Here is a 22,233-nt window from a genome sequence, read left to right as displayed (position 1 = left end):
TTTGATCTTTAATATCAGTCTTTTTCTATGCATCACTTTCATGTTGACATGTCTTCATACGGTTTCACATAAACCACTTAAACCATGTAATAATTACTTAAGGCCTTTGAATCGGACTCGTGACCTGCAGCTACATGTTGCCACTCCTCTTTTCTAACTCCATCCACATACTCCATCAGCAGCTCTGACAGAGTGTACTGCCCCTTAACTACCTGAAAATATAATGAAATGACAATGATAAATACGATTTGAGATTTTGAAGGATGAGTCCAAGACATATTGCCTGCAAACCCGTCCCTTTTTTCCACATTTAAATGAAAAATGTGCCACAGCTCAGGTTTGGCATAGATCCAAAGAGACACTAAGTCAGAGGGAATGAATCACAACGACATATATTATCAAATGGGTCAGTTTATAAAACAAATGTAGTTATACTGACTCAACTTAATGTCAGCCCTTGTTCTATGTGTCATGCTGACAGAAATGGCAGCAGTTCCATCTGGTCTGTCTGAGAAAGGTCATAGGCTGCCCCCTTGTGGAGAGATGGCGCAGCTTCTTTCAGACACGGTTAAAGAAGATAATTTAATCATCCCGGTTAGAGCAATATGCTTCCGTACTTTTAGGAATCGGTATACCGGTATAAATGTCTAAAAGGACGTGTGTCAGACGCACAATGTCAAATATATCGCCTACATTACCCACAATGCAGCTCGAGCAGGGTTCAGTTCATGAGCACGAGTCAGGTGTGTTAATGCTAGCAGCGGCTAATCTGACCTGGAGCTGCTAGCCTCAAGCTAACTCGGGGAGTGGACTCCAGAGGTCTGGTGGACTCGCTTCTTTTTAACTCCAGGTTTCTTTTTCCATTTTCAAACTTGTCTAAAGCCCCCGACCACGTGATTTTAAGAAAGTTCCTGCTGTAGAAGACAAAATGCTTTATTTTACACAACTTCCCCATGTATGTTTACAGTAATATAGGCTACTGTATGCTAAACAGGCTCATTTAACAGGCTACTTTCTGGGGAGCACAATCCAGGGTTTAATCCTATTCCATTAATAAATACTATTTTCTCATTTCCTCAGTAGAACCGAGACATTTTCAGCTTTATTGTTTTTATTATTATAGTGAGAGGGCCTAATGGCCATCTGCAGAGTGAAGCTATGATCTAGTACTTGTAACGGTACTGTTGTAATAACCCTTTAATCAGTTTGTAATGTGTTTAATAACAATGGGGTTTACCCGTCATATCCTCATCTGAGCCTTGTATAATTTGCAACCTCATAACCTACCACTGTGCACTGTAATGGATTATTGGTGATGTAACTGTCTAGTTTAGGCCTGTTAATCAGCCCATAGGTGGCAGTATGTGACATCCATTCATTCTTTGATCTGACTCCCAGCAGCTCACAGACTTGCATTTGTCAATATAAGCACAAACACTCATAAGTTAATTGTATTTACTGGCTTTGAGTTTATTTCAACAAAACACACAGGAATAAAACCAAGATCAGCTGTTACAAATAATACTCTTGCACGAAAAAGTAAACCAAAAAACAATCAGTGTCTTGCGTTCCCCTTTCCTTTGTTTCACCGTCAGCCCTTCATGGTTCCACTCTGATGTTAATGCAGGAGTTGGGGGGGGAATGAGGCCTGAACTAGGATCAGGATTGGTCTTTGGTACTCAGCAGGGATTGGATTAAAGTTTCATTGTCCCGAGTGTAGCTTTGTGAAGAGCCTGGGACTTCAGAGTTTTAGATGTGCAGGATGGAAGATAGCGGGGGACTCTTCAGACCTCGGGACACTCAGCTGTAACAACACACACGAGGAGGCCAGTGAGCAACAGGTCTGGTTTTCAGGACCAGTTCACATGCATTAATATGGAAGTATCTGTATAGTTTTATGTGTTGATTACACACCATTCGCAGGCAAGATGGCGACGTTGTCAGCGAGGATGCCGGACTCCTGGGCGAACTGTGCAAACTTCTGCTGCAGCACGTCACTGGCCGACGGAGTTCGACCTGCAAACACAGTATGAGTTGATTTACCCTTCACCCTATTCTGATTGCACCCATTTAACCGGACATGCTTTCATTCAGGGACTGATCCAGACTTACTGTAAAGCTTGATGAGAGCCTCAGACACGCCGTCCTTTGTCTTGACCGTGTGGACGACAGCGTAGTCATCGTACACAACGTCAACGATGCGCATGTCGTTGTCATTGTTCCACACTGATGAAAGCAGAGAAGGAGAGGTCAGGCTGCTAAATCTCACAGTTTGTTTGGTCCGTGTGTGTGTGTGTGTGTGTGTGTGTTAGTGTTTGTGTGAAGTCTACCCACCCTGACTGTGGAAGGTGAAGCGTCCAGGAGTGTCGGTCTTCTTAGCAAGGTGAGTCATTCTCCAGCAAGTACCATCAGCACTAAATGAGAGAAAAAGAGGATAATATTTGTATTTTTTTTTTTTTGAACAGGAGAATCATCAGGAGGTTTTAATTTGAAGGAATAGTTTACTCACTTCAGGTTAGCATAAGAGAGGTCCAGGTCTCCTCCAGTAGTTGGCACTATCACGGCAGTGCCTATCTTCATCGCGGCCTTGTTCTCCACAAACCACGGGGCATTCGTGGCAAAGCCAACAATGTACCACTTGCCTGCCATCTAAAAGAAAGACACAAGGGGGAAACAAAGGGTCATAAATGCTCTTTAATCAAAGAATAATACTTGATGTTATCTAAACTGCAGCACTTGTAACACACAACTCCTCTCTTCCAAATAAACTTCTTAAAAGTAAGGTCTGCTCCATTCAGTGATTCCATTCAACACATCAACCATCACAGAAATCAATAACTCTTCTATCCCCTTTACCCTGTTGGTCAGCAAACTAGTCAAACGTGTGCCTCTCTCTTACCTTCTCCAGGTCGAAGTCTGCCACCGGTGTGACTTCAGAGCAGGCGGCCAGCGCACACATCAGGGCGGCCAGCATCCTCAGCAGCGTGTTCCTCATGGTTTCCCCTTTGTGTCCTGGGCTTCTGCAGCGGTGAGTGAAGTATCAGGGCGAGGTGAGGAGGAGAAGGCAAGTGGGGGCTCCTTATATCCTGCCGAGTCCTGCTCCGCATCCCCTGCCCCTCCTCTTGTCTCCTCCCCCCTCCTTCTGCTCGCTTTTGCATTACAAAAACACTTTGGCCTTCGCTCACTGGCATGCAAATCACCGTTACACAACAGGCACGTGTGGATGGAAGAGGGGGAGATGAGGAAGGAAGGAAGAAAAGAAACGCGAGAGTGGGTACATAATAGGGTTCTTTTAACACCCCTCCCCTTCTCCCCTCCTCCATCACAAATGTTCGGGTATGCCTGGACAATCAAAACAGCTGTTTGGTAACACTGCAGATTTCCTCACCATATGGTACATGGAAGTAAAAAAAAAACACCCCTTATGCAATAAGAGATTTAAGGTTTATTTGCCAAACTCCAGACTGCTCAAACAAACACTCCACCTGAAATAATATAAACATTGACATACCAATTGTAGTAAATATGCATTATTTTGCTGCAAGTTGCATTGCCGGCTGCATTGAGACAGTGATATTTAGGAGCTTCACAGTAAATGAATGCCTACAATGTATCATGAAATCTTTGAATGTTGCTTATAGTGAGTTCATTTTACTTTGTGGTTCAATTTGACTATTAATAGTTCCATAAGACATTTCAATGACTAAGTTAAGTTTTGTAATGGATTAACTGCATCTTAGTTGATATTAAGTCAGAAATCTCTGCTTTATGTGATGAATATTACCCACTAAATCCATACATTTTCATCCAAATTAACATTGTGTAATATGCCAATTGGCAAAAATGTGTTCATGGATTCATCAAAGCTCTGTTTGCTTGGAGACAAGATGGGCACCGACTTGTAAACAGCTGGTTATGTAACACCGACACATGGCCCTTTTCCACCGAGGCATTTTGAGGGGCGGTTCGGAGCCGGTGCCTGATCGCAAACCAGTTCTTCCTGTTTCCACAGACAAAGAACCGGCTCTAGGCCAGGAAAACTGGTTCCCGAGCGGCCCCAACTCTGCCCCTTTTCCACCGAGGCATTTTGAGGGCCGGTTCGGAGCCGGTGCCTAATCGAGAACCAGTTCTTCCTGTTTCCACAGACAAACAACCGGCTCTAGGCCAGGAAAACTGTCCAGAGCGACTCCAACTCTTTGCTGGACTAGAACCGTTCGCAAACCTACGTCAGGGGCTTGGGGCGGGGTTAACGCTCGAGGCGACGGTGGAAAATATGCTGCTGCGGAGTTTTACTAACATTACTGTTCCTGGTAAGTTTAATTTTTAAAATGTTCCACCTCGTTGCAAACCAACTCCACATTTCTGTTTAGTTTACCAAGCTAGTGATTACGTTCGTAACAGCAGCAACTAGTGGCTTTGCTTCCTCGGGTAATGTAAGCTGACCGGCTAGCTAGCCAGCTAGCGTGATATTGCTAACAACAACGTTAGCATGCCACTTTCTGACTGCCGTTGGCTCACTAAACGTTACCAACTACCAACGTGACTTAACATCTGTCTTCACAGCGTCGTGGACAAGTTTGTGATTAAACCGTTGTTCTCTGGTTTGTGTTTGTAGAGCTGTCGGACATCGACGATATTGAACGGAGGTCCAACCTGCAGATGACTAAACGTCAAACACGTTCATGTCAGGAGGGAAGGAAGAAAAGAAACTCGAGAGTGGGTACATAATAGGGTTCTTTTAACGCCCCTCCCCTTTTCCCCTCCCCCCAGACTGATCTCATGAAGTGGCATATGTATGACACGCCAACTCGTATGCCATTATGCCGTGTTATCACTACGCACAATCGCCTTTTCGCGTGTTTATCAACGCCGAACCCTAACCGTAAAACCTAAAGGGCGTTTACATACATGCGGATGTGATGGGTCGTTTCGCTAGAGGGCGCTGACAAACACGCGGATGTGATGGGTCGTTTCGCTAGAGGGCGCTGACAAACACGCGGATGTGATGGGTCGTTTCGCTAGAGGGCGCTGACAAACACGCGGATGTGATGGGTCGTTTCGCTAGAGGGCACTGACAAACACGCGGATGTGATGGGTCGTTTCGCTAGAGGGTGCTGACAAACACGCAGATGTGATGGGTCGTTTCGCTAGAGGGCGCTGACAAACACGCGGATGTGATGGGTCGTTTCGCTAGAGGGCGCTGACAAACACGCGGATGTGATGGGTCGTTTCGCTAGAGGGCGCTGACAAACACGCGGATGTGATGGGTCGTTTCGCTAGAGGGCGCTGCCAAACACGCGGATGTGATGGGTCGTTTCGCTAGAGGGTGCTGACAAACACGCGGATGTGATGGGTCGTTTCGTTAGAGGGCGCTGACAAACACGCGGATGTGATGGGTCGTTTCGCTAGAGGGTGCTGACAAACACGCAGATGTGATGGGTCGTTTCGCTAGAGGGCGCTGACAAACACGCGGATGTGATGGGTCGTTTCGCTAGAGGGCGCTCCATCACAAATGTTCGGGTATGCCTGGACTATCAAAACAGATTTCCTCACCATATGGTATATGGAAGTAAAAAAAAAACAGCCCTTATACAATAAGAGATTTAAGGTTTATTTGCCAAACTCCAGACTGCTCAAACAAACACTCCACTTGAAATAAGATTAACATTCTCACACCAATTGTAGTAAATATGCATTATTTTGCTGCAAGTTGAATTGCCAGCTGCATTGAGGCAGTGATATTTAGGAGCTTCACAGTTCATGGATGCCTACAATGTATCATGAAATCTTGGAATGTTGCTTATAGTGAGTTAATTTTACTTTGTGGTTCATTTTGAGTATTAATAGTTCCATAAGACATTTCAATGAGTAAGTTAAGTTTTGTAATGGATTAACTGCATCTTATTTGATATTAAGTCAGAAATCTCTGCTTTATGTGATGAATATTACCCACTAAATCCATCAATTTTCATCCGAATTAACATTGTGTAATATGCCAATTGGCAAAAATGTGTTCATGGATTCATCAAAGCTCTGTTTGCTTGGAGACAAGATGGGCACCGACTTGTAATCAGCTGGTTATGTAACACCGTGTGGAGCTGGGGGCAGCGTCAGGAGCCGTTTGGTAAGCTTGTTTTGTAAGCACACTCTCTGAACCCTTTTTGGCCGCCACATCTGGACTACATTGAATCCCAGCCCCACCCCCAAGCTTTTGTCCTCACACACACCCCCAGAAACATGCACACAGGCACAATCTCTGGAAGTTAAACCAGAAAAGATAGGGGATAGCCCTTTCACAATGGCATCTCATCAGCTGATGGCAGAAAAGGCCCATTGTGGTTTTTTTTAATCATTGACAAAGTTGTGCTCCATTTTGTTTTATTAATCTTTAATTGGTCACATTTGAGTTACACAACTTTAAAACCATGGTGCTATCTTTCAACAGCTCTCTGATATTCACAAATTTACATGAGAACTGTGGAACACTGGATCTGTGGTTCACAGCTCAGCCTCCTCAGCATGTGGGGACACAGTCTGTAAACAAAGAGTGCCAGGTTAAAGTACATAACAGCTGTGCTTTAAATCAGTGGAGATTGAATAACATGTCCACAACAAGTTTAAATAACTGAATACCGGTAACTCATGTACAACCTGCAGGAGCAATATTCACCCAAAATCCATATTTGGATTTTATTGAATTCTTCACCGTAAATCGCACGCCTGTAAACTAAGTTAAACTGATATTATCTACCTCCTAATAGCTTTTATAACATCGGTAATAAAGCTTTACAGTTATTAAATCTATTAGATTGCATTCACAACACATCTTATCAGTTTCATTATCACAATCAGTCAAATCCGACACAATTACTGTAATCTCTGTCTCATTGGCATGGCTGCAGAAACACGTCTCCAGCTTAGACACACAGTATTACTGCATAATCTTTACAGAACATTCCACACATTTTACAAAGGTACAGAGCGGGAGGACGCATATATCGTCATTCAGCACCAGCACTCAGCAGAAGTGCAGCTGCAAAAGGTGAACTGATGATCGACATGTAATGCACTGAACCGGTGAACCATCGGTTACACTGAATAGGATGAAGAGCATGAAATACGTCTGGAGGCTTCCAGAGCATGGACAGGACTCTGAATGTCCTGCAGTGAGCAATGACCTGTGAAAATACTCCACATACTATAGATTAAGCCTATGAGCGACCGCTAATAAACTGAGAACCATTTGATGATGTGTGATGGTGGTATTTTTTTCACGTGTCAGCATGTCACGGCAAGGACATTATTAAAAAAAAAAAGCTGTACTTGCAATATTTGTCAGCTGCTTAACAGTTTATTTTGTCGTCTTATAATCATCACTCTTTTTTGGTTACATCAAATAATTATGGTTATTGGTTATTTATTACACATTTAACTCACTGATTACATGGTCCTGGTCCACAGCACCACAGTGACCTAGAAAGAAAATGAAACAAACAATTTAAAGGCAGTGGCATGATTACATCATAATCCTTTATATCAGTCATCCATGCAATATATATATGTTTTTTTTAGCACAATTTATTCCAAATTACAAATATACTGAATAATGGAGATCTCTTCGAGATCGATTCAGACCTCTTCATTTCATTTAATATTGCAGTTGCTACTAGAGTTTGTGTCATGTTATTTTTCGGCTGGACATGGACTTACTGTAGGTGGGGAAAGGGAAGAGGTATGCCAGTCCTAAACCCTGTTTTTCAGCAAGTTGCTCAAACTTGGTCAACATGGGCTCGGACAGATTGTCTACAGACCTGCCTGCATACAGAGCACAAAAACAAACATTGGTTAATGTAACAAATATTTGGAACATACAGAGCCGGTCTCACTTTACCAGACTGAAATAGGATCAGAACTATGGCTTTTGGATCTGAAATAACAAACAAAGGGTGAAACGGATGAGGAACCCACCATAAAGCTTCAGAGTGATCTTGCCCCGTTTCTGGTAGTACATGATCGCATAGGAGCTGTAGTCCGTCTCCCCGATCACTATTTCAGTGTTAAGCTCAGGACGACCTCCTGGTGGAAACAACGCACACCACAGTAAGGCAAAGGGGGGCATTGCACTATTATTGATCAATCATGCTTAGTAAGGGAGGCACTGACCTTTAAGTATTAGCTTGCTTGGGATTGGTGTTAGATTGTAGACTTGTAATATCTCCCAACACTGGTGATTGCTGAGAGGAGAGGAGATTGTGTCAGGTTAGGCATTTGAAGAAGCCAGCCATTATGGATAGCTATTTATTTAAAACATTAGGAAACTGTCGTAGACTGCTATTATTTCGTCTGAAACGATATAAAGGATAAATGATCTTCCTCTTAAGCAGATTTGACTTGTTCGTAGTTTTCTAGATTGTAATATCCATTTTATATCCACAGTTTCATGATGTAACCACATATTTCATAATCTAAGCAAACGTCTCAGCCTGAGGCCTCAGCTTCATCTAGCTCTCTAATGTCACATGAGGAAAAGGACAAAAAAATGTTTTCCTCTACGTGGGCCAAAAAGGTTTTATAAAGCTCAAATCGCAATAAAAATATCATCAAAAATGTCAAAAATGTCCTACAAAAAGACACACTATGTCCTTTTCAATTGTAAATACATGCACACTCTCTTTCTGCAAACGCCAGGTCAGGATAACCTTCAAGTTTCGTAATCACGAAGGAAAGCCGACAGATTTAACTGTTCTGCCTCCTTTCCTGTTTTTGAAGATGCACAAATATAATCAAACCCATGTGGTTGAAACATTACGTAGCGAGATCTGTGTTCTAGTTGTCCCCTCTGACCGTACGCTGAGGTGCTGAAGAGTCACAGTGTGTGGATGGGGTTCCTTACTGTCGTGTCTTGGTGCTAACGGACAGTGTTTGGTCAGGGGAATGTGTGAGGGTCATGACTGTGGGCTCGACCTTGGTTCCATGATTCATCAGGTAGGAGCATTTGGAGGCGGTGTTTAGCAGGTACCATGTTCCTGCCATCTGCAACAGAGACAAATGGCAAAAATAAGCAACATTTTCAGCCTCAGACATAATATTGTGTATGTGGATTTGCCCTATTTTACCAGGAATAGATGAACCCCATTTGAATATTTAGGGTAAAAAAAAAACATCCCTACTAATGAAAGACATCCTGCCTGTTATCTGTTCTTGTGTTCAAAGTCTGTTTCACTGAAAATCCCCCTTATTGCCTAAAACACCATATTGACACAATGACACACGCCAGACCCAACACTAATCCATAAAACAAAAACTTGCATTTCTGACTTAACACATAACAGCACCACAAAAAAGCTCCAGCTAGTGTGTTTTGCATTACTGTTATTATGTAAAGTATATAATAAAAGATTGATTCTTGACATCCTTGTATCGCAGTATTGCACAAAATATTGTGATGCTATTGTGTATAGATTTCTCTCCCAACCCTAACAGCACAATGAACTGTTTGCTGTTTTGCTATCAGGCTGCAGCTCCACTCCACTGCCTACAAACTGAGCTTTCTGTATTCATCTATCAAAATCTGACATGCTCTCTTTTCAGTGCAGCTTTGGTGTCAGAATTAAACTTTGAATAGAAGCTGATGTGACCATTTATTAAACCAAATGCACTCTGGCTTGTTTCAGAGGCACCAATCACAAACGATGGATTAAAAGATGACTTTTTAAACTCCAAACATAGAAATAACACAAAAGTTAAACATGTCTACCTGTTGTATGTCTATGTTCTGTGCAGCTGGAGTCAAGTCAATAGGGTCGACCTTTGGCTTCTTGGGAGGTCGTCTCTGGGGTCGTGGTCGACTCCTAGCCCCCCCCACAGCCTCCACGGAACCCCACAGATGCACACAAAAAAACAACACCCCCACCAACATGCATTTCCATACTCCAGCCATTCTCACACGACTATTTATACACCCAAGAACCAGTCCTCTTCTCCTATAGGATCTCTCAGGTGAGTTTTCTTGTTTTCCTGTCCCCTGTGGCTGCAGTCTGGTATTCCCATGGGCTTTACTCAACCTTAAACACACAGAGAGCATGGGACCAAAAAAGCTAAAAAGAGGATGGCCTGTGGAGTTAAATATTAACTTGGTTTACTGGCAGATATGAGGCCATACTGCAGTACTGCGGGGTGTGCATGTATTCCCATTAAATACTGACTTTAAAATCTTTATAAACTCTACAGCATAATCATGGACTCAGAGAAGAAACAAAATGTGCATTTATTGACAAAATAATCATGTAAGTTTGCATGATTCCGTACAGAGATATAACAATTTAACTTTTAAATTGACTGAAAAACACAGAAAGCAGCAATGTCATAACTTCCTGTATTATGCAATCTCTACAGAAAACATCAGATCCATTCATGTCCAGTGTTTTTTGACATTTTTCAGTTAAAATTACCAATTCAACATTTGAGTGAAGACTAGAAACAGTTAATACAGTGACTTGTGGGGAATTGTGTTTTTCATTTTAATAGACTTCCCTGCAAGTATCCACACTTTAATAAAAACCAGGAGAGGCCTTAAGACACATTTTACCACAGAAAGCTTCTTGCAAACATGTTGAGGTCAAAACAATGGAATGAATGCTCGGATATTAAGGTTGGTCCTTCGATTCTGGTGAGAAAAAGGAGCATGATCATGTATTCAAGTCAAGGTATTAGTCCTGCTCATCCGTGTCAGGTTTGTTGTTTCCTCTGGGTTTAAATGTGAGGGCCACGCTGTTGATACAGAACCGCTGACCCGCCGGGTCCGGTCCATCATCAAACACATGACCCAGGTGGGAATCGCACTGCATCAGACACACACAAACACATGAAAGTCATAAACCAAACCAGAAGTACAAAAAGTATGCTTGTATTTGAGGTAAATTGTGCAGGAATTTCTGAATGCAAAATATTTATACATAGAGATACATTTTTAACTATGTTGATTTATTATAACAGGCTCATAGAGCTATAATAACTACTATACTAAGCAGCCCGAACTTTGGCTTCATAGCTAAGAAAACAAAAAAACTCACATTTTTACAAAGGACCTCTGTCCCAGCACTACCCAGGCTGTTGTCAGGGCGACGAATGATGGATGCGAGGCTTTCGTCCCGCTCCCATGTCCCATGAGCCTCTTTGAATGCTGGCCAGCCTGTCCCCGAGTCATACTTAGCCTCTGAACTATCAAGAGAGGAAGGAACTCAATGAGCGTTTGCTCAAACACTAACATTCTCGTATGGCTGTCTGAACAAAAAAAATATCATACAGTAATATAAAATAAAGAAGAATTCCTTTATTGTCAAAGTACAACAAAATAAAGTAGCAATCCTGACGGTGCATAGGCTACATGTTTATCTGAGAGTAAGAAAAATATGTATTATAAATAGAAATGATGCACTTGTGGACAACTGTTCACACTTTAAACTGTTACCTGAAAAGTGGAGCAGCACAGCAGACACAATGGTACATCCCCACTTCAGCATGGTTGAGGTAGATCCCACTAAAGGGCTGAGAACACCAACAATCACATTAGGAGCACAAGCATGTGACCATCAGTTAAGGATAATGATTTTATAAGTTCCTATTAATATTACACATAGTGTGTTTCAACCTGAGAGCTTCTAATTGATAAAACACCAGGTTTGCTGACCTGGTTGAACCTGACACAGGACAACAATGCAGTGATGAGCAAAGTCCACTTGGAACTGTGCTGATGCTTATCAGAAAATATGTATGTCAGTCTGGTAAACAGATAATGTTGGTTCGACATAATTTAGTGTGCATGTATTATGCAGTACTTACCACCTCAGTGCCTTTCTCTCTGGTGACTACATACTGTTCTGGGGTCAGTTTCTTTTGCCAGTCTGTAGACTCATTATAACGGGTGAGAGACTGCAGGCCTGCAGAGAGGGACATCCCGGTCGTTCAGGTAGCCAAAATAGGTTTTTGACAGCAATCAACAGAAGAAAGAAAAGCATGAATTATAGCAGGATTTCCTCAATCTTTCCGAGATGCAACCCACAAAATTAGACCACGAACCCTGAGCATGTTTGTTTTCAGAAGGTCATAAACTGCCCAAGGCTGGAAGAGTGAAGTTTTCTGAATAAAATACAATTTCACTCCTAAAATGAAATGAAAAGTAGTGGAATAAGCAGAAGTAAACTTCCACTCATCCCAAATGTATTTGTAACCACAGTCCCTGCAACAACCTGCAGCTGCGTACTGCAGCATGTTGCACCTGCAGGAGTTTGCAGCCCCTAAAGAACGGAGTGACGGTGAAGAAACCAAACGTACCCCCTGTACCTTGAGACGTGGATACAGGCCGGATGAATACCGGGACGTTCCTCGGTGACACCGCGGACCGGGCCGTCGCGAGGAAGAAGCGGGCGACGAGACGCGCCATGTCTGCTGCCGCCGTGTCCGCGTGAAGTCAGGTGCTGCTGATGTCACTGGGAGCCTCGTGCGCTCGCTGCGTCGGGATCGTTCACGCAGCGGCGAGTCCTCCTCTCCGTCTACTGATCCACGCTGTTAGCTGGGTGACCCGGTCAAAAAGCACACCTCCGGCTAAGTAGGTCAAAGCGGACAGAGTTCACTGGCTTTTTGTCAGGCAATGAGCAGAGTTGCATAGCAGCTTTATGGTCTGGTTGTTGAAGTGGTCATGTCACTTCTGTTTATAGCCCAATGTCACAAAACCAAAAGGTTCCTCAAGGGTCTTTGACCCACATTAACCACGTGTGTTAAACATTATCCAACAAAGCTATATGCTTATATATAATTGTGCAGTGTCATGTAAACCAAAGTGAATGGGAGCTCTTAAAAAAGCAATCAAACACATATTAGAGGAACTTTATTTGATGCTGAGTAATCCTAGCATGGACAAAAATATGTTTTCTTTTCAATGATCTTACCTCAGTTGATAAAGATAAGAGCAACTAATAACTAACTCAAACATGCGTTTTGTAGTGCAGCACCGCGGCAGTTTGACCCTACCTGCCTTGTCTGTTACAACATTGTAAATCCTCTGTGACGAAGAACCAGGTTAAACCAGTGTGTTTATTAGAGAAGAACACATACAGCATGTTTAAAGGTCTGTCATACAGCAAATACACAAACAAATCTATATCTAAACTTCAGTCTGCTCAGTATTATACAATGTGTTGGTCTGTTCTTATTTATCCAATTGGATAACTGTGTGCTGATGCCAATGCACCAACCTGGCTTCTGATATTTATATAGTCTGATATTGCACAGCAGCAGGGTTCCTAACAGCCAGCAGGCTTCCAGGCTGATGCATGAGGTCTACTATGTAGAGGCAGGTCCGGGAAGAGCGCTCGTTCCCAGGGGAGTTCCCATCGAAGAGGAGCACCTCGTTCCAAGCCTGGTTGTACTCACCCCTAACAAGCGTGCAGCTCATTCCGATGCAATCTGCCAGACACTGAAAAGGGAAAGAGAGTGGACGGGGTTGGAGAGGGAAATAATAATAATAATACTTTAAGTGGCGAGTGGGGACAACGTATAGAGAAAGGGATTTAAGCAGATTGTGCTAATGATGCCGTGTGGGAATTTTCAGTCTCAGTGTAAGATTAATACGTGTCATTTTATTAATTGGTTCACATTTCATCTGAGTTGTTAAGTGTCTGCTTCTCCAGGCGAGGCAAAGTCACAAACAAGACACTAACGTGTCTCTCAGGGCCGAACGCAACGTTTTTACCTTTAACCTAGACAATACAGACACCGTGGCAGCTTCCTCAAGATAACATAGGCTTTTATGCTTTCCCAGGATGGCAGGCTACAGGTTTGTTGTGCTGCTCAAACGTTGATTCTCACGATGATCATTGGGCATCAAAAAATATTTCTGCATACGACATCTAATACCTCCAGGGGTCTCCTTGCTTCGACTCATACATATTTCCATAACAGTGACTAGGTCCGCGTTACCTTGAAGAGAAGTGCCCTGTGGCAGTAGATCCCCTTCCTGATCAAACCGATGGGAACAACATTAGACTTGAGCTGAAACTTGAGCTCGCTGAGGTGCAGCACCCATGGGAATTCATGCAACTTGTCCATCTCCACGGCTCCGCCCATGGCTTCACTCACCAGCCTGGAATCCAAAGAGATGCACACAAACATGCATTACAATGCAGGAACCGTAAAAAGAGTTTCCAAGGTGTCTTATATTAGTTTTCATGGTTCTGGAGAACTGAAAACAATGGCTGCCAGTCCTATAATAGGAGATGACTTCCTTCCCTATTTGTAGTGACATCTCTGCATGTTGGTTATGTGCCGACTGCATTAATCTGTCACCTGGCCAAGGCAGCACACTGCTCCCGTTCATCACTCAGTGGGATGATGGATTCTTTGGCCTCTTCAACTAGAACCTGCAATAAGACGTCATCCATCATCCTCCGCGCTCTCTCTGTAGGAGGCTCAGGCTGGGGCTCATCGTTCTTTGTGTCATTCTGGTTCTTCTTCCTGAGACACAGAGACCGTACATTCAAAAGAAATCTGTGTCAATTTTACAGTGTTGAAATTAATTGAACTTAAAATATGTTCATGAAAAAACAAAGAACCTTTTCTGAAATACCAACCTGTCTGTCGGAATTTGACAGCATTTGACATACTATGTATTGGGACATGCGTAATCTTTTCCTGACACACTTAATGGTTCCCTCCTGGCTTCAAGTTACCTCCACCCACACCAGCCTTCCACCGAGCTCATCACTCTGCAGGATCAACCCGGGCCTTATCTCACTCCACGCCACATTGTTGTTGCAACCACAGTGGTAGTTTGTCATTCTTGGCCACACTGTTTTATGCATTCAGAGTCATTTGTTTTGTGCAGTTTGATTTACTTGAACTTACACTGTTTATTTGTGTCTCCAGAATCATTCATCTCCGACCCTGTCTGCCTGCCTGCCTCACCAGTTTGTTACCGTAAGCCCAGCTATGACACCGGCCTCGCTCTCTTCTCAGCTCAACCGCAATTTGCTCCATACTCTGAGTGTTTGGGTCCACCCATTATTGATCATAACACTTACCACTATACTATTTACAAAAATGAGCGAGGCAGTGCCACATATGATAATGCCGTAAGTATCCTGAACCAGCACAGACACAGACACTCTGTGTATGTTCTGTGGCCTACTTTGCTGCTGGTGTCTGTTCCTGATGGGTTGATCTGCCTCCCTTCTGGCACATGCTCTATTTCTCTGCCACAGACGGCCAAGGATAAAATGGTTTATGTAACTGAACACAGCACTGTCACTGTCACTGTTTTTCACTGTTCTTTTTGTATATTTTCAGTTGTTACCATGTGTGTATGATATTTGTTCTTGTCACATCGCCTGTAACCGCAAACCCTGAATAGGATAAGCGATTATTGTAACAATCGATGGATGGATTGCAAAACTTCTGCTGCTTCAACATCATGTCTTACCAGCCGACCACATTCTCATGCACATGCAGACGAACCTGTTCAAAGTAATGTAACAATAGTTATACAATGCACTGTGCTTGCAAAATTAGACCACAGACCTTAAACATGTTTGTTTTCACATGACTTGGAAAGTCATTAACTGCTCAAGGCTGGAAGGGAGAAGTTTCTGAATAAAGTAGTAAAACAATTTCACTCCTAAAATAAAATGTATTAACCACAGTCCTTTTTGCACAAGCAACGACCTGCAGCTGCGTGTTTCTATTCTAGTGTGTGTGTGTGTGTGTGTGTGTGTGTGTGTGTGTGTGTGTGTGTGTGTGTGTGTGTGTGTGTGTTGAATGGGGGGACATGGTGGAAATGGGGTGGACCAGAGGTACCCGTAGGGGGAACTGCTCTCTTTGGCCATGTTAATTCATCAAAATGCTGGAAGCTTGCGGGAGCATTAGTGTACGTGTGTGTGTGTGTGTGTGTGTGTGTGTGTGTGTGTGTGTGTGTGTGTGTGTGTGTGTGTGTGTGTGTGTGTGTGTGTGTGTGTGTGTGTGTGTTTCCATTACGTGCAGCCGTCTTCATGGCTGTCCATGCATGTGCAGTGGTTGTGTGTGTAAATCCATTAGTCTAAACACAAAAGCTCTTTTACCGCGAGTGTGTTGCCATCTCAAGAAATGGGATCGTATACCCTGAGAGGCCACAGCAACAAAGCACTGGATCAGAGCAGACAAGGGGAGGGTGATAGTCATCTAACAGCCACAATAAATTTGCCCCGGCAAACTACATGGTGTGTCTGGTAGTGTAGGAAACTTCAGCCAATGCTCTGCCACCATCTGTGTGGTTGGTTTCCCACTCTGAAGTACTGGTTGTGTAAGAGGCTCAGTTAGCTGTCATAGTTTGGAGATTTGCTGGATGTGTTTTTAAAAAAAACACTTTTGTGTTTCAGTTTTTACTGGGTTGGAATCAGTTGTCCTTTGACTTACTTCAGAAACAAACAAGAAAACATACTCTGTTGCTGAGTTGAAAACAATGATGGGTCGGTGCTGGTCGATGGGTTTTTCGGACAGTTCCTCTAAAGTCAGGATCCTCTGACCTGCACAAGCCTAGAGAGAGAAGGAGAGAGAAGTGATGGGAATGCGCAAGAAATGTCACACTATCCTTTGCTACAGTGTTTTCTTTGCTACGAAAGACAGTTAAGATGGAGAAAACTGTTCTTCTCTTGGTGAATAAGGTCAGATCAATAAGCTCAAGTTCTAAAATAACAAATGCTGAGTTATTTAGGTCATAATCCTTTAAGTGACTTGTTTCACATCCATTTCAATAGTAAACTTATATCCACACACCTTCCCGGCGTCATAGAAGCAGTCACTAGTAACGTCAGTGGAGGCCAAATGGCCGGTCAGGCTGTATTTGACAGACAAGTTGGTGTTAAGCAGGCTGACCATGGCCACTCGGCTGAAACTGCTCCTTCGGTTCACTGATTGGTTGATTTCCTGTAGCATTTCCAGGGCTCTGAGACACACAGATACAGAAATTAAGACATAGATGATAAATATAAAAATACATAGCAAGCAAACACAATATCCTTGAAAAAAAAGACAGTTTCTCCTTGAGCCACATGTAATACTGTCCTATACTGACATCTAGTGGCTATTTAAGAGATTACTCTAAATTGTCTTCAACATCGGTGCGCTAACATGATTCATCAGTTCATGTTTGATGTAATTGTTATTTGCCATCTCCGTGTCTTACCCAAATTTGCACATCTCCACAGCGGCTGGTATATCACTGGCACAGACATCGATTGCCCAGCATGCATTGTGCAACACCTCCTTGTGATGGGAGCGCAGCAAATTGACCAGTGGGTGAAGGCCTCCAGCACTTTGTAGCTATGTACAGAGTGAATTTCAGGTAGTTTGGGAGAAAGCATATAAAATATCATTGGAAAATGTATCATTTACTATTGTTTGTAATGAACATTGTGTTTTAGCTTGATACATTTTGCTGTGGGTTAAGAATAAACAGTCAAAAGTAAAGAAAAAAACAATATTTTTTATGCAAAATGCTGCTCAGATTTTCATAATGTTTGTATCATTCAAAAACAAGGGATCAAGGCAGAATACTTAACTGTCATTGGACACACACACACAAACCAACCTCTGCTCGAGCTTCTGTATTACTGGCCAGCAGTGCCAGGCACAGTGTGGCGTTGACCAAGACGGCCGTATCTGTGGACTTCAAGGGCTCCACCAGAGCCTGTATGGCTCCATGTGACAAGATACTGCAGCGGATGACTTCCTGTCCTGCCATGTTGGCAAGTGTGGCAGCAGAATTGGCCACCGTCCTGGGACAGCTTCCATACAGCTGCTGGACAAGGATCTCATGGCCTCCTGCCTCATACACGGCACTGCAATTACCACAGAAATGGGTGGGGGGTTTACTGCAGACCTCCTGAGATGTCTAAAAATGCCGTCTCACAAGATATCAACGATACAAAATGCATGTGTGATACATGTGATTTGTATAAATAAGTAGAGTGAAAGGGAAAACCAACATTAAGAATAAGGATAGCGAGGGAATGATCTATGGGAGGTGGAGTTAAATGTCGCCAAAACTGAAGGAGACAGTAAGTTTAATAATATTGAATTGCGATGTCAGACAGTGAGAGGCTATGGGAATAAGGAAGATTTGTGGAAGGGTGGAAGATAAAATGGATAATGACAGAGAAGAGAGGGAAAGCATTAAATAGGCACACTTCAAACTTCTGCAAACTCATCACTTAATGTTTGAAATTTGGCAATATTTCACACGTCATTAATACACAGTCAATAGACTAAATTTGAGTAGCTTAATGGAAGGATTTCATGAAGATGATCTCATTGATTGTCCAGTACTCACAGTGCGTTGAGCTGGTTGCTCTGTGTGAGGTGAGAGAGGGCCTGGGTCGCCGCCTCCCTCAGCATCAAACTCTCACTGTTCAGCAGCCGTACGACAGCAGGGACGCCACCTGAATTACACATGAATCCGACTCATTCACACTTCACCGCGGCGACAACGTTGGCGTTGAGGTAGTTGTGTGAATGTGCGCGTGTGTACCCAGGTCTCTGAAGCTGTCTTTACTGGCGAGGTGGAAGCTCATGTCATACACAGCCTGGCAGGTGGCTGTTGTCACAGTGATGTCCGCCGCAGACAGAAGCTCTACCAGAACCCTCTCCACATTCTGCTCATGGAGCAGTTTGCGATTCTCAGCTACACAGATGTGCGCGATGAAACAAACACAGAAAACACAGATAAAGTGTAATGTATATATATGTATATATATACCCCTATGACTTCCCAACCTATGATCTCTTGTCTCCTTCTGTGCTTACAGCTCTGAGCAACTCTGGCGATGCATTTCACAGCGTTGGACTGGATTTCCGGCGTCTTTGGGGTGAGAACAAACTCCATCAGCCTCGTCAGTCCTCCGCCCTTGTGGATCAGCTGTAAACTCTCACTGTCACTCAGACAGTTAGCAACTACCCGTAAGGCCGCAGCATGAAGGTCACTGTAGTCCTGTTGGAATGAAAAGGGATAGATAGGGAGTTGAGAGCAAGTGTTGAATCCAAGGGAAATATTTGCAGCTAATGGCGTAAAAAACAACAACATATAGTGTCAGTTATTACTCTGTCTCATATCCATATCAACACACACACACACACCGTGTTCCTGAGGACATCCATGAGCTTCTCAAATCCTTGCTCTTCCCTGAAGGTTTTGCACGTGTCTTTATCAGTAGTGAAGTTCTGCAGTGTCTTTAAAGCCAAATCCTGAATGACAGGGAAGTCCGACTGCAACAGTTCAAGAAATACAGGGATCCCTCCCAACTCGTGCACCGCCACACGACTTTGGTGTTCCTGCATACATACAACACAACACGGGAGGACAAAAAGAATGTTAACCCATCCCCAGACTATATTTTCCAAAACACACAGTAATGATTTTAGTAGGCTGATGACTTTGAGTCACCTGAACCATGTTATGGATGGTCTCTAGCGAGTTCTTCTTGACATCAGGGTCTGGACTAGACAGGAGCTGGATTAGAGGTGGCAGGCCCTTGTTGTCAAAGATCCGGACTTTACAGACGAAGTCCGCCGACAGAGAGGCCAGGCACAGTGTTGCAAACTCGTGGACAACTGTATCTTCTTGAATAGGAGAGATTATCACATTGTTTGTGTCGTTCATTATATCTGTTTCTGAGTCATGTTGTGATCAAAATGACTCACCTTCATGTGACAGTTTGTCTACGATTGATGGAATGACCTCTATTTGTTTCAGAGCACTCTTTACATCACCTATCAATTGAAACATGAAACAAAGTTAATGACTGAGTGGCAATTATTTAATGAGCAAACCAATTAGTCACTCAGTCTGTAAATCAACAAAGCGGTCAATTCTACAGTCTCTAAACAGTTAATCGCCTGACAAGCACATTGATTATCAGGAGACGAGTGGTCTGTAAGTTAACCAGACAGTCAAATCAGTTGTAGGCAACCGTCAGACGCCACAAGGCTCAAAATACTGCATTGATTGTGTATGTTGTATGAGAGACCGTTGGTGGCCATGATGCCCAAGGCCATGATGGCGTTGCGTCTGACCAGCTTGTTGCTGTGAGTGATGAGCTGACAGAGAGGCTCCAATGCCCCGAGTCCCAGCAGAGAAACCTTGTTCTCATCTCCTAACAACAGGGGGAGACAGTGAACAAGGAAATGAAGCGTGGTGCCAGGCAGATGAGTGCCTGTGTGAACATTCATTAAGTGTCAGTGAAGTGGTGACGCTAAACACTGCACTGTGATTGAATATAAAAGACATTGACGGATTACAAACTGAAACAGACATGGTTTCAACACAGTAATTAACATATAACATTATTACATGTTGATCATTTTATACCAACTCTTGAAAAGTATACACATGGTGAGAATGGAACATAACTAGATGACAGTTTATCTCAGGAAATAAGATGTACATGTTGTGCTTTTTTAGCTGCAGGGTTGTCAACAACAACAACAAACTGTACCTTTCTCTGCAAATATGTGGATTGCCTCACTGGCTTTGACTAGGATGTCCTCCTCAGGGGAGCTCAGCAGCAGCACTGCAGTTGCTGGAGATTTGCCTTCAACAGGCAGTGGCCCAAACTATGATAGTAAGGACAGAGGGAGGGTATGTTTTTAGGATATGGGCATCCTTCTCAACAGAGACACTCTCAGAAACGTGAAGATGAGAAGGCTTTCATATAATCTCTGACCGTTTCCTGTCGTGGAGTTTCCCTCTCTGGCTTCACTTTCTTTCCCATCCTGTGACCCAGAGAGTTCAACAATATGTGTCACGGATGGATCTCAGATAGTCGTCCAATAGGTGCTCAGTGCAATCAACCCCACGAACTAGCTATGCTAGCTCAACTACAAAGCTAACATGACTGTTTAGCTCGGTAGCGTTAGCTCCGCCACGAATTACGCATAGAAACCGGACAAACTTCTAAAATATCCACTATGACTTACCTATTTTTCTTTCCAAACTAAAGGACAAGTTCAACATTCGCGATTAACACGACAGCCGGCCAGATGAACCAGTCTGTAAGTTTAGTGTTGTGGAGAAGGAGGTTGACACCGCGTTGCTGGGCAACGCGTGCCACATTGGGCTAAATATAAGGGTTGGACCATTGCTTCTTTGAACCTGTTAGCTATGGCTATGATTAGTGTCACATTACCAAACCAGCTTAATAATACACCAGACGTTACTAGCTTGGATTTGTGGATTGGATCATGTTTGCTGATGTCCGATCAGTGCTGCCTTTTGGAAAGACACATTTTATCCAAGGATTTGTATTAAATCGCGTGCGCACCACAGTAGCCTATACGGTAAAATGTTGAATGAGACAAAATATTGATTAAAGACACGAGAAGACAAGAATGTGCAATTTAAAGACGAAAATATGGCATCACTTCTCTCCCTGCGTTTGTGTACCGATCGATTAATAATCATATTCACTCACATTTGCATAACAAATTAAATGGGCAAACGTCTACAAATCAAAAAGGGAAATTGTCGGCCATCGTGTGTGTGAGTTAGTGTGGTGCGTGGTCCGTCCTGTGCAGATGATCTGAATATTGAGGTAAACGTGCTGCTGTGAAGAATGAGTCATAAAACAAATGAGCTCTATACAGCATCAGCGCACTGAGGCCTCCTGCTCGGAGAGGCACTGACACAGCAACGTGCCAGTTGCAACAGCACAGCATGCACCAGAAAACCAAATGACCTCCACAGACACGATCACCCTTCTGCCTGCTCTGAAATCAGCCTCAGATTAATCTAAACGTAAGCAGGATGGGGGATGGTTGGGATGATGTACAGGTTTTTGTTCCCCCCCCCATGGCAATGCATCATTATTACACGAGCTGCAAACACGCGCGCCCACGCACGCACGCACGCACGCTCACATTCATATTATAGCCAGCTGAATATGGAAATACCCGTCCAGTGAATACCACGTGTTCACACTCAATGGAGATTTTTTGGGGGGATTCTGTCGTGATTCGATTGTCAGTTTGAAATCGAAATGCAAATTTGGGCTGATACTTAAAAAAAAAGACTGCTGTGTGAAAAGGCAAAGAAAAAGTAGCATAGGCCCAGTGGAGGGAGGGGGAGAGGGGGATTGCAACGAATCAGCGCAGCAGACGCTGCAAAGCGCAGGCTGTCACCTCCCCTCCGTTGAGCTGTCAGTTGACAGCAGC

General features: G+C 43.4%; 4 protein-coding genes across 5 annotated transcripts; all 4 read right to left on the bottom strand.

Moving 5' to 3' along the window:
• Positions 1–1,445: 1,445 nt before the first annotated feature.
• Positions 1,446–3,067, bottom strand: LOC311028910 (lipocalin-like). The gene is made up of 6 exons (XM_084033711.1): positions 2,900–3,067; positions 2,510–2,649; positions 2,335–2,414; positions 2,113–2,226; positions 1,915–2,016; positions 1,446–1,804 (listed from the first exon to the last, which is right to left on the bottom strand). Exons 1-6 carry the CDS (start codon positions 2,993–2,995, stop codon positions 1,785–1,787), a joined length of 552 nt encoding a protein of 183 aa, XP_083889837.1. The 5' UTR covers positions 2,996–3,067; the 3' UTR covers positions 1,446–1,784.
• A 3,385-nt stretch (positions 3,068–6,452) lies between these two features.
• Positions 6,453–10,003, bottom strand: c8g (complement component 8, gamma polypeptide). The gene is made up of 7 exons (XM_084033339.1): positions 9,758–10,003; positions 8,894–9,033; positions 8,164–8,234; positions 7,969–8,076; positions 7,711–7,815; positions 7,438–7,473; positions 6,453–6,534 (listed from the first exon to the last, which is right to left on the bottom strand). The coding sequence occupies exons 1-7, from the start codon at positions 9,938–9,940 to the stop codon at positions 6,515–6,517; spliced, it is 663 nt and encodes a 220-aa protein (XP_083889465.1). The 5' UTR covers positions 9,941–10,003; the 3' UTR covers positions 6,453–6,514.
• Positions 10,004–10,450: 447 nt separating this feature from the next.
• On the bottom strand, positions 10,451–12,568 carry msrb2 (methionine sulfoxide reductase B2). 2 transcript variants are annotated; one of them, XM_084033340.1, is made up of 5 exons: positions 12,334–12,568; positions 11,842–11,939; positions 11,471–11,547; positions 11,073–11,220; positions 10,451–10,841 (listed from the first exon to the last, which is right to left on the bottom strand). In XM_084033340.1, exons 1-5 carry the CDS (start codon positions 12,440–12,442, stop codon positions 10,710–10,712), a joined length of 564 nt encoding a protein of 187 aa, XP_083889466.1. In that variant the 5' UTR covers positions 12,443–12,568; the 3' UTR covers positions 10,451–10,709. The 2 variants fall into 2 exon arrangements, with proteins under 2 accessions (XP_083889466.1, XP_083889467.1); XM_084033341.1 differs by having other exon boundaries at positions 10,452–10,841; positions 12,343–12,565.
• A 586-nt stretch (positions 12,569–13,154) lies between these two features.
• Positions 13,155–21,117, bottom strand: armc3 (armadillo repeat containing 3). The gene is made up of 17 exons (XM_084033521.1): positions 21,001–21,117; positions 20,748–20,796; positions 20,520–20,637; positions 20,052–20,177; positions 19,726–19,794; positions 19,469–19,644; positions 19,162–19,356; positions 18,832–19,015; positions 18,557–18,709; positions 18,359–18,467; positions 17,618–17,867; positions 17,213–17,349; positions 16,804–16,972; positions 16,469–16,563; positions 14,344–14,511; positions 13,978–14,140; positions 13,155–13,474 (listed from the first exon to the last, which is right to left on the bottom strand). The coding sequence occupies exons 2-17, from the start codon at positions 20,793–20,795 to the stop codon at positions 13,268–13,270; spliced, it is 2,367 nt and encodes a 788-aa protein (XP_083889647.1). The 5' UTR covers position 20,796; positions 21,001–21,117; the 3' UTR covers positions 13,155–13,267.
• Positions 21,118–22,233: the final 1,116 nt, after the last annotated feature.

This window comes from Eutrigla gurnardus (genome assembly GCF_963514095.1).
Source record: "Eutrigla gurnardus genome assembly, chromosome: 18".
Lineage (NCBI taxonomy): Eukaryota > Metazoa > Chordata > Actinopteri > Perciformes > Triglidae > Eutrigla > Eutrigla gurnardus.
The sequence above is the reverse complement of the archived record's forward strand: the minus strand, read 5'-3'. Positions and strand labels throughout refer to the sequence as shown.

What these genes read in the sequence shown, in the direction of transcription:
- msrb2 (XM_084033340.1), bottom strand. Translation starts at nt 12,442, where the DNA reads ATGGCGCGTCTCGTCGCCCGCTTCTTCCTCGCGACGGCCCGGTCCGCG. An exon ending in CACGTCTCAAGGTACAGGGG is followed by an intron (nt 11,940 to 12,333) that starts GTACGTTTGGTT and finishes CCCTCTCTGCAG; the next exon opens with GCCTGCAGTCTCTCACCCGT. An exon ending in TGTGCTGCTCCACTTTTCAG is followed by an intron (nt 11,221 to 11,470) that starts GTAACAGTTTAA and finishes CTCTCTTGATAG; the next exon opens with TTCAGAGGCTAAGTATGACT.
- LOC311028910 (XM_084033711.1), bottom strand. Translation starts at nt 2,995, where the DNA reads ATGAGGAACACGCTGCTGAGGATGCTGGCCGCCCTGATGTGTGCGCTG. An exon ending in CTCTCTTATGCTAACCTGAA is followed by an intron (nt 2,415 to 2,509) that starts GTGAGTAAACTA and finishes TCTCTCATTTAG; the next exon opens with TGCTGATGGTACTTGCTGGA. An exon ending in GGCTCTCATCAAGCTTTACA is followed by an intron (nt 2,017 to 2,112) that starts GTAAGTCTGGAT and finishes CTGTGTTTGCAG; the next exon opens with GTCGAACTCCGTCGGCCAGT.
- c8g (XM_084033339.1), bottom strand. Translation starts at nt 9,940, where the DNA reads ATGGCTGGAGTATGGAAATGCATGTTGGTGGGGGTGTTGTTTTTTTGT. An exon ending in AAGCAAGCTAATACTTAAAG is followed by an intron (nt 8,077 to 8,163) that starts GTCAGTGCCTCC and finishes TGTTTCCACCAG; the next exon opens with GAGGTCGTCCTGAGCTTAAC. An exon ending in GATCACTCTGAAGCTTTATG is followed by an intron (nt 7,816 to 7,968) that starts GTGGGTTCCTCA and finishes CTCTGTATGCAG; the next exon opens with GCAGGTCTGTAGACAATCTG.
- armc3 (XM_084033521.1), bottom strand. Translation starts at nt 20,795, where the DNA reads ATGGGAAAGAAAGTGAAGCCAGAGAGGGAAACTCCACGACAGGAAACG. An exon ending in CCACATATTTGCAGAGAAAG is followed by an intron (nt 20,178 to 20,519) that starts GTACAGTTTGTT and finishes CCCTGTTGTTAG; the next exon opens with GAGATGAGAACAAGGTTTCT. An exon ending in GTGGAGATGTGCAAATTTGG is followed by an intron (nt 16,973 to 17,212) that starts GTAAGACACGGA and finishes TGTGTGTCTCAG; the next exon opens with AGCCCTGGAAATGCTACAGG.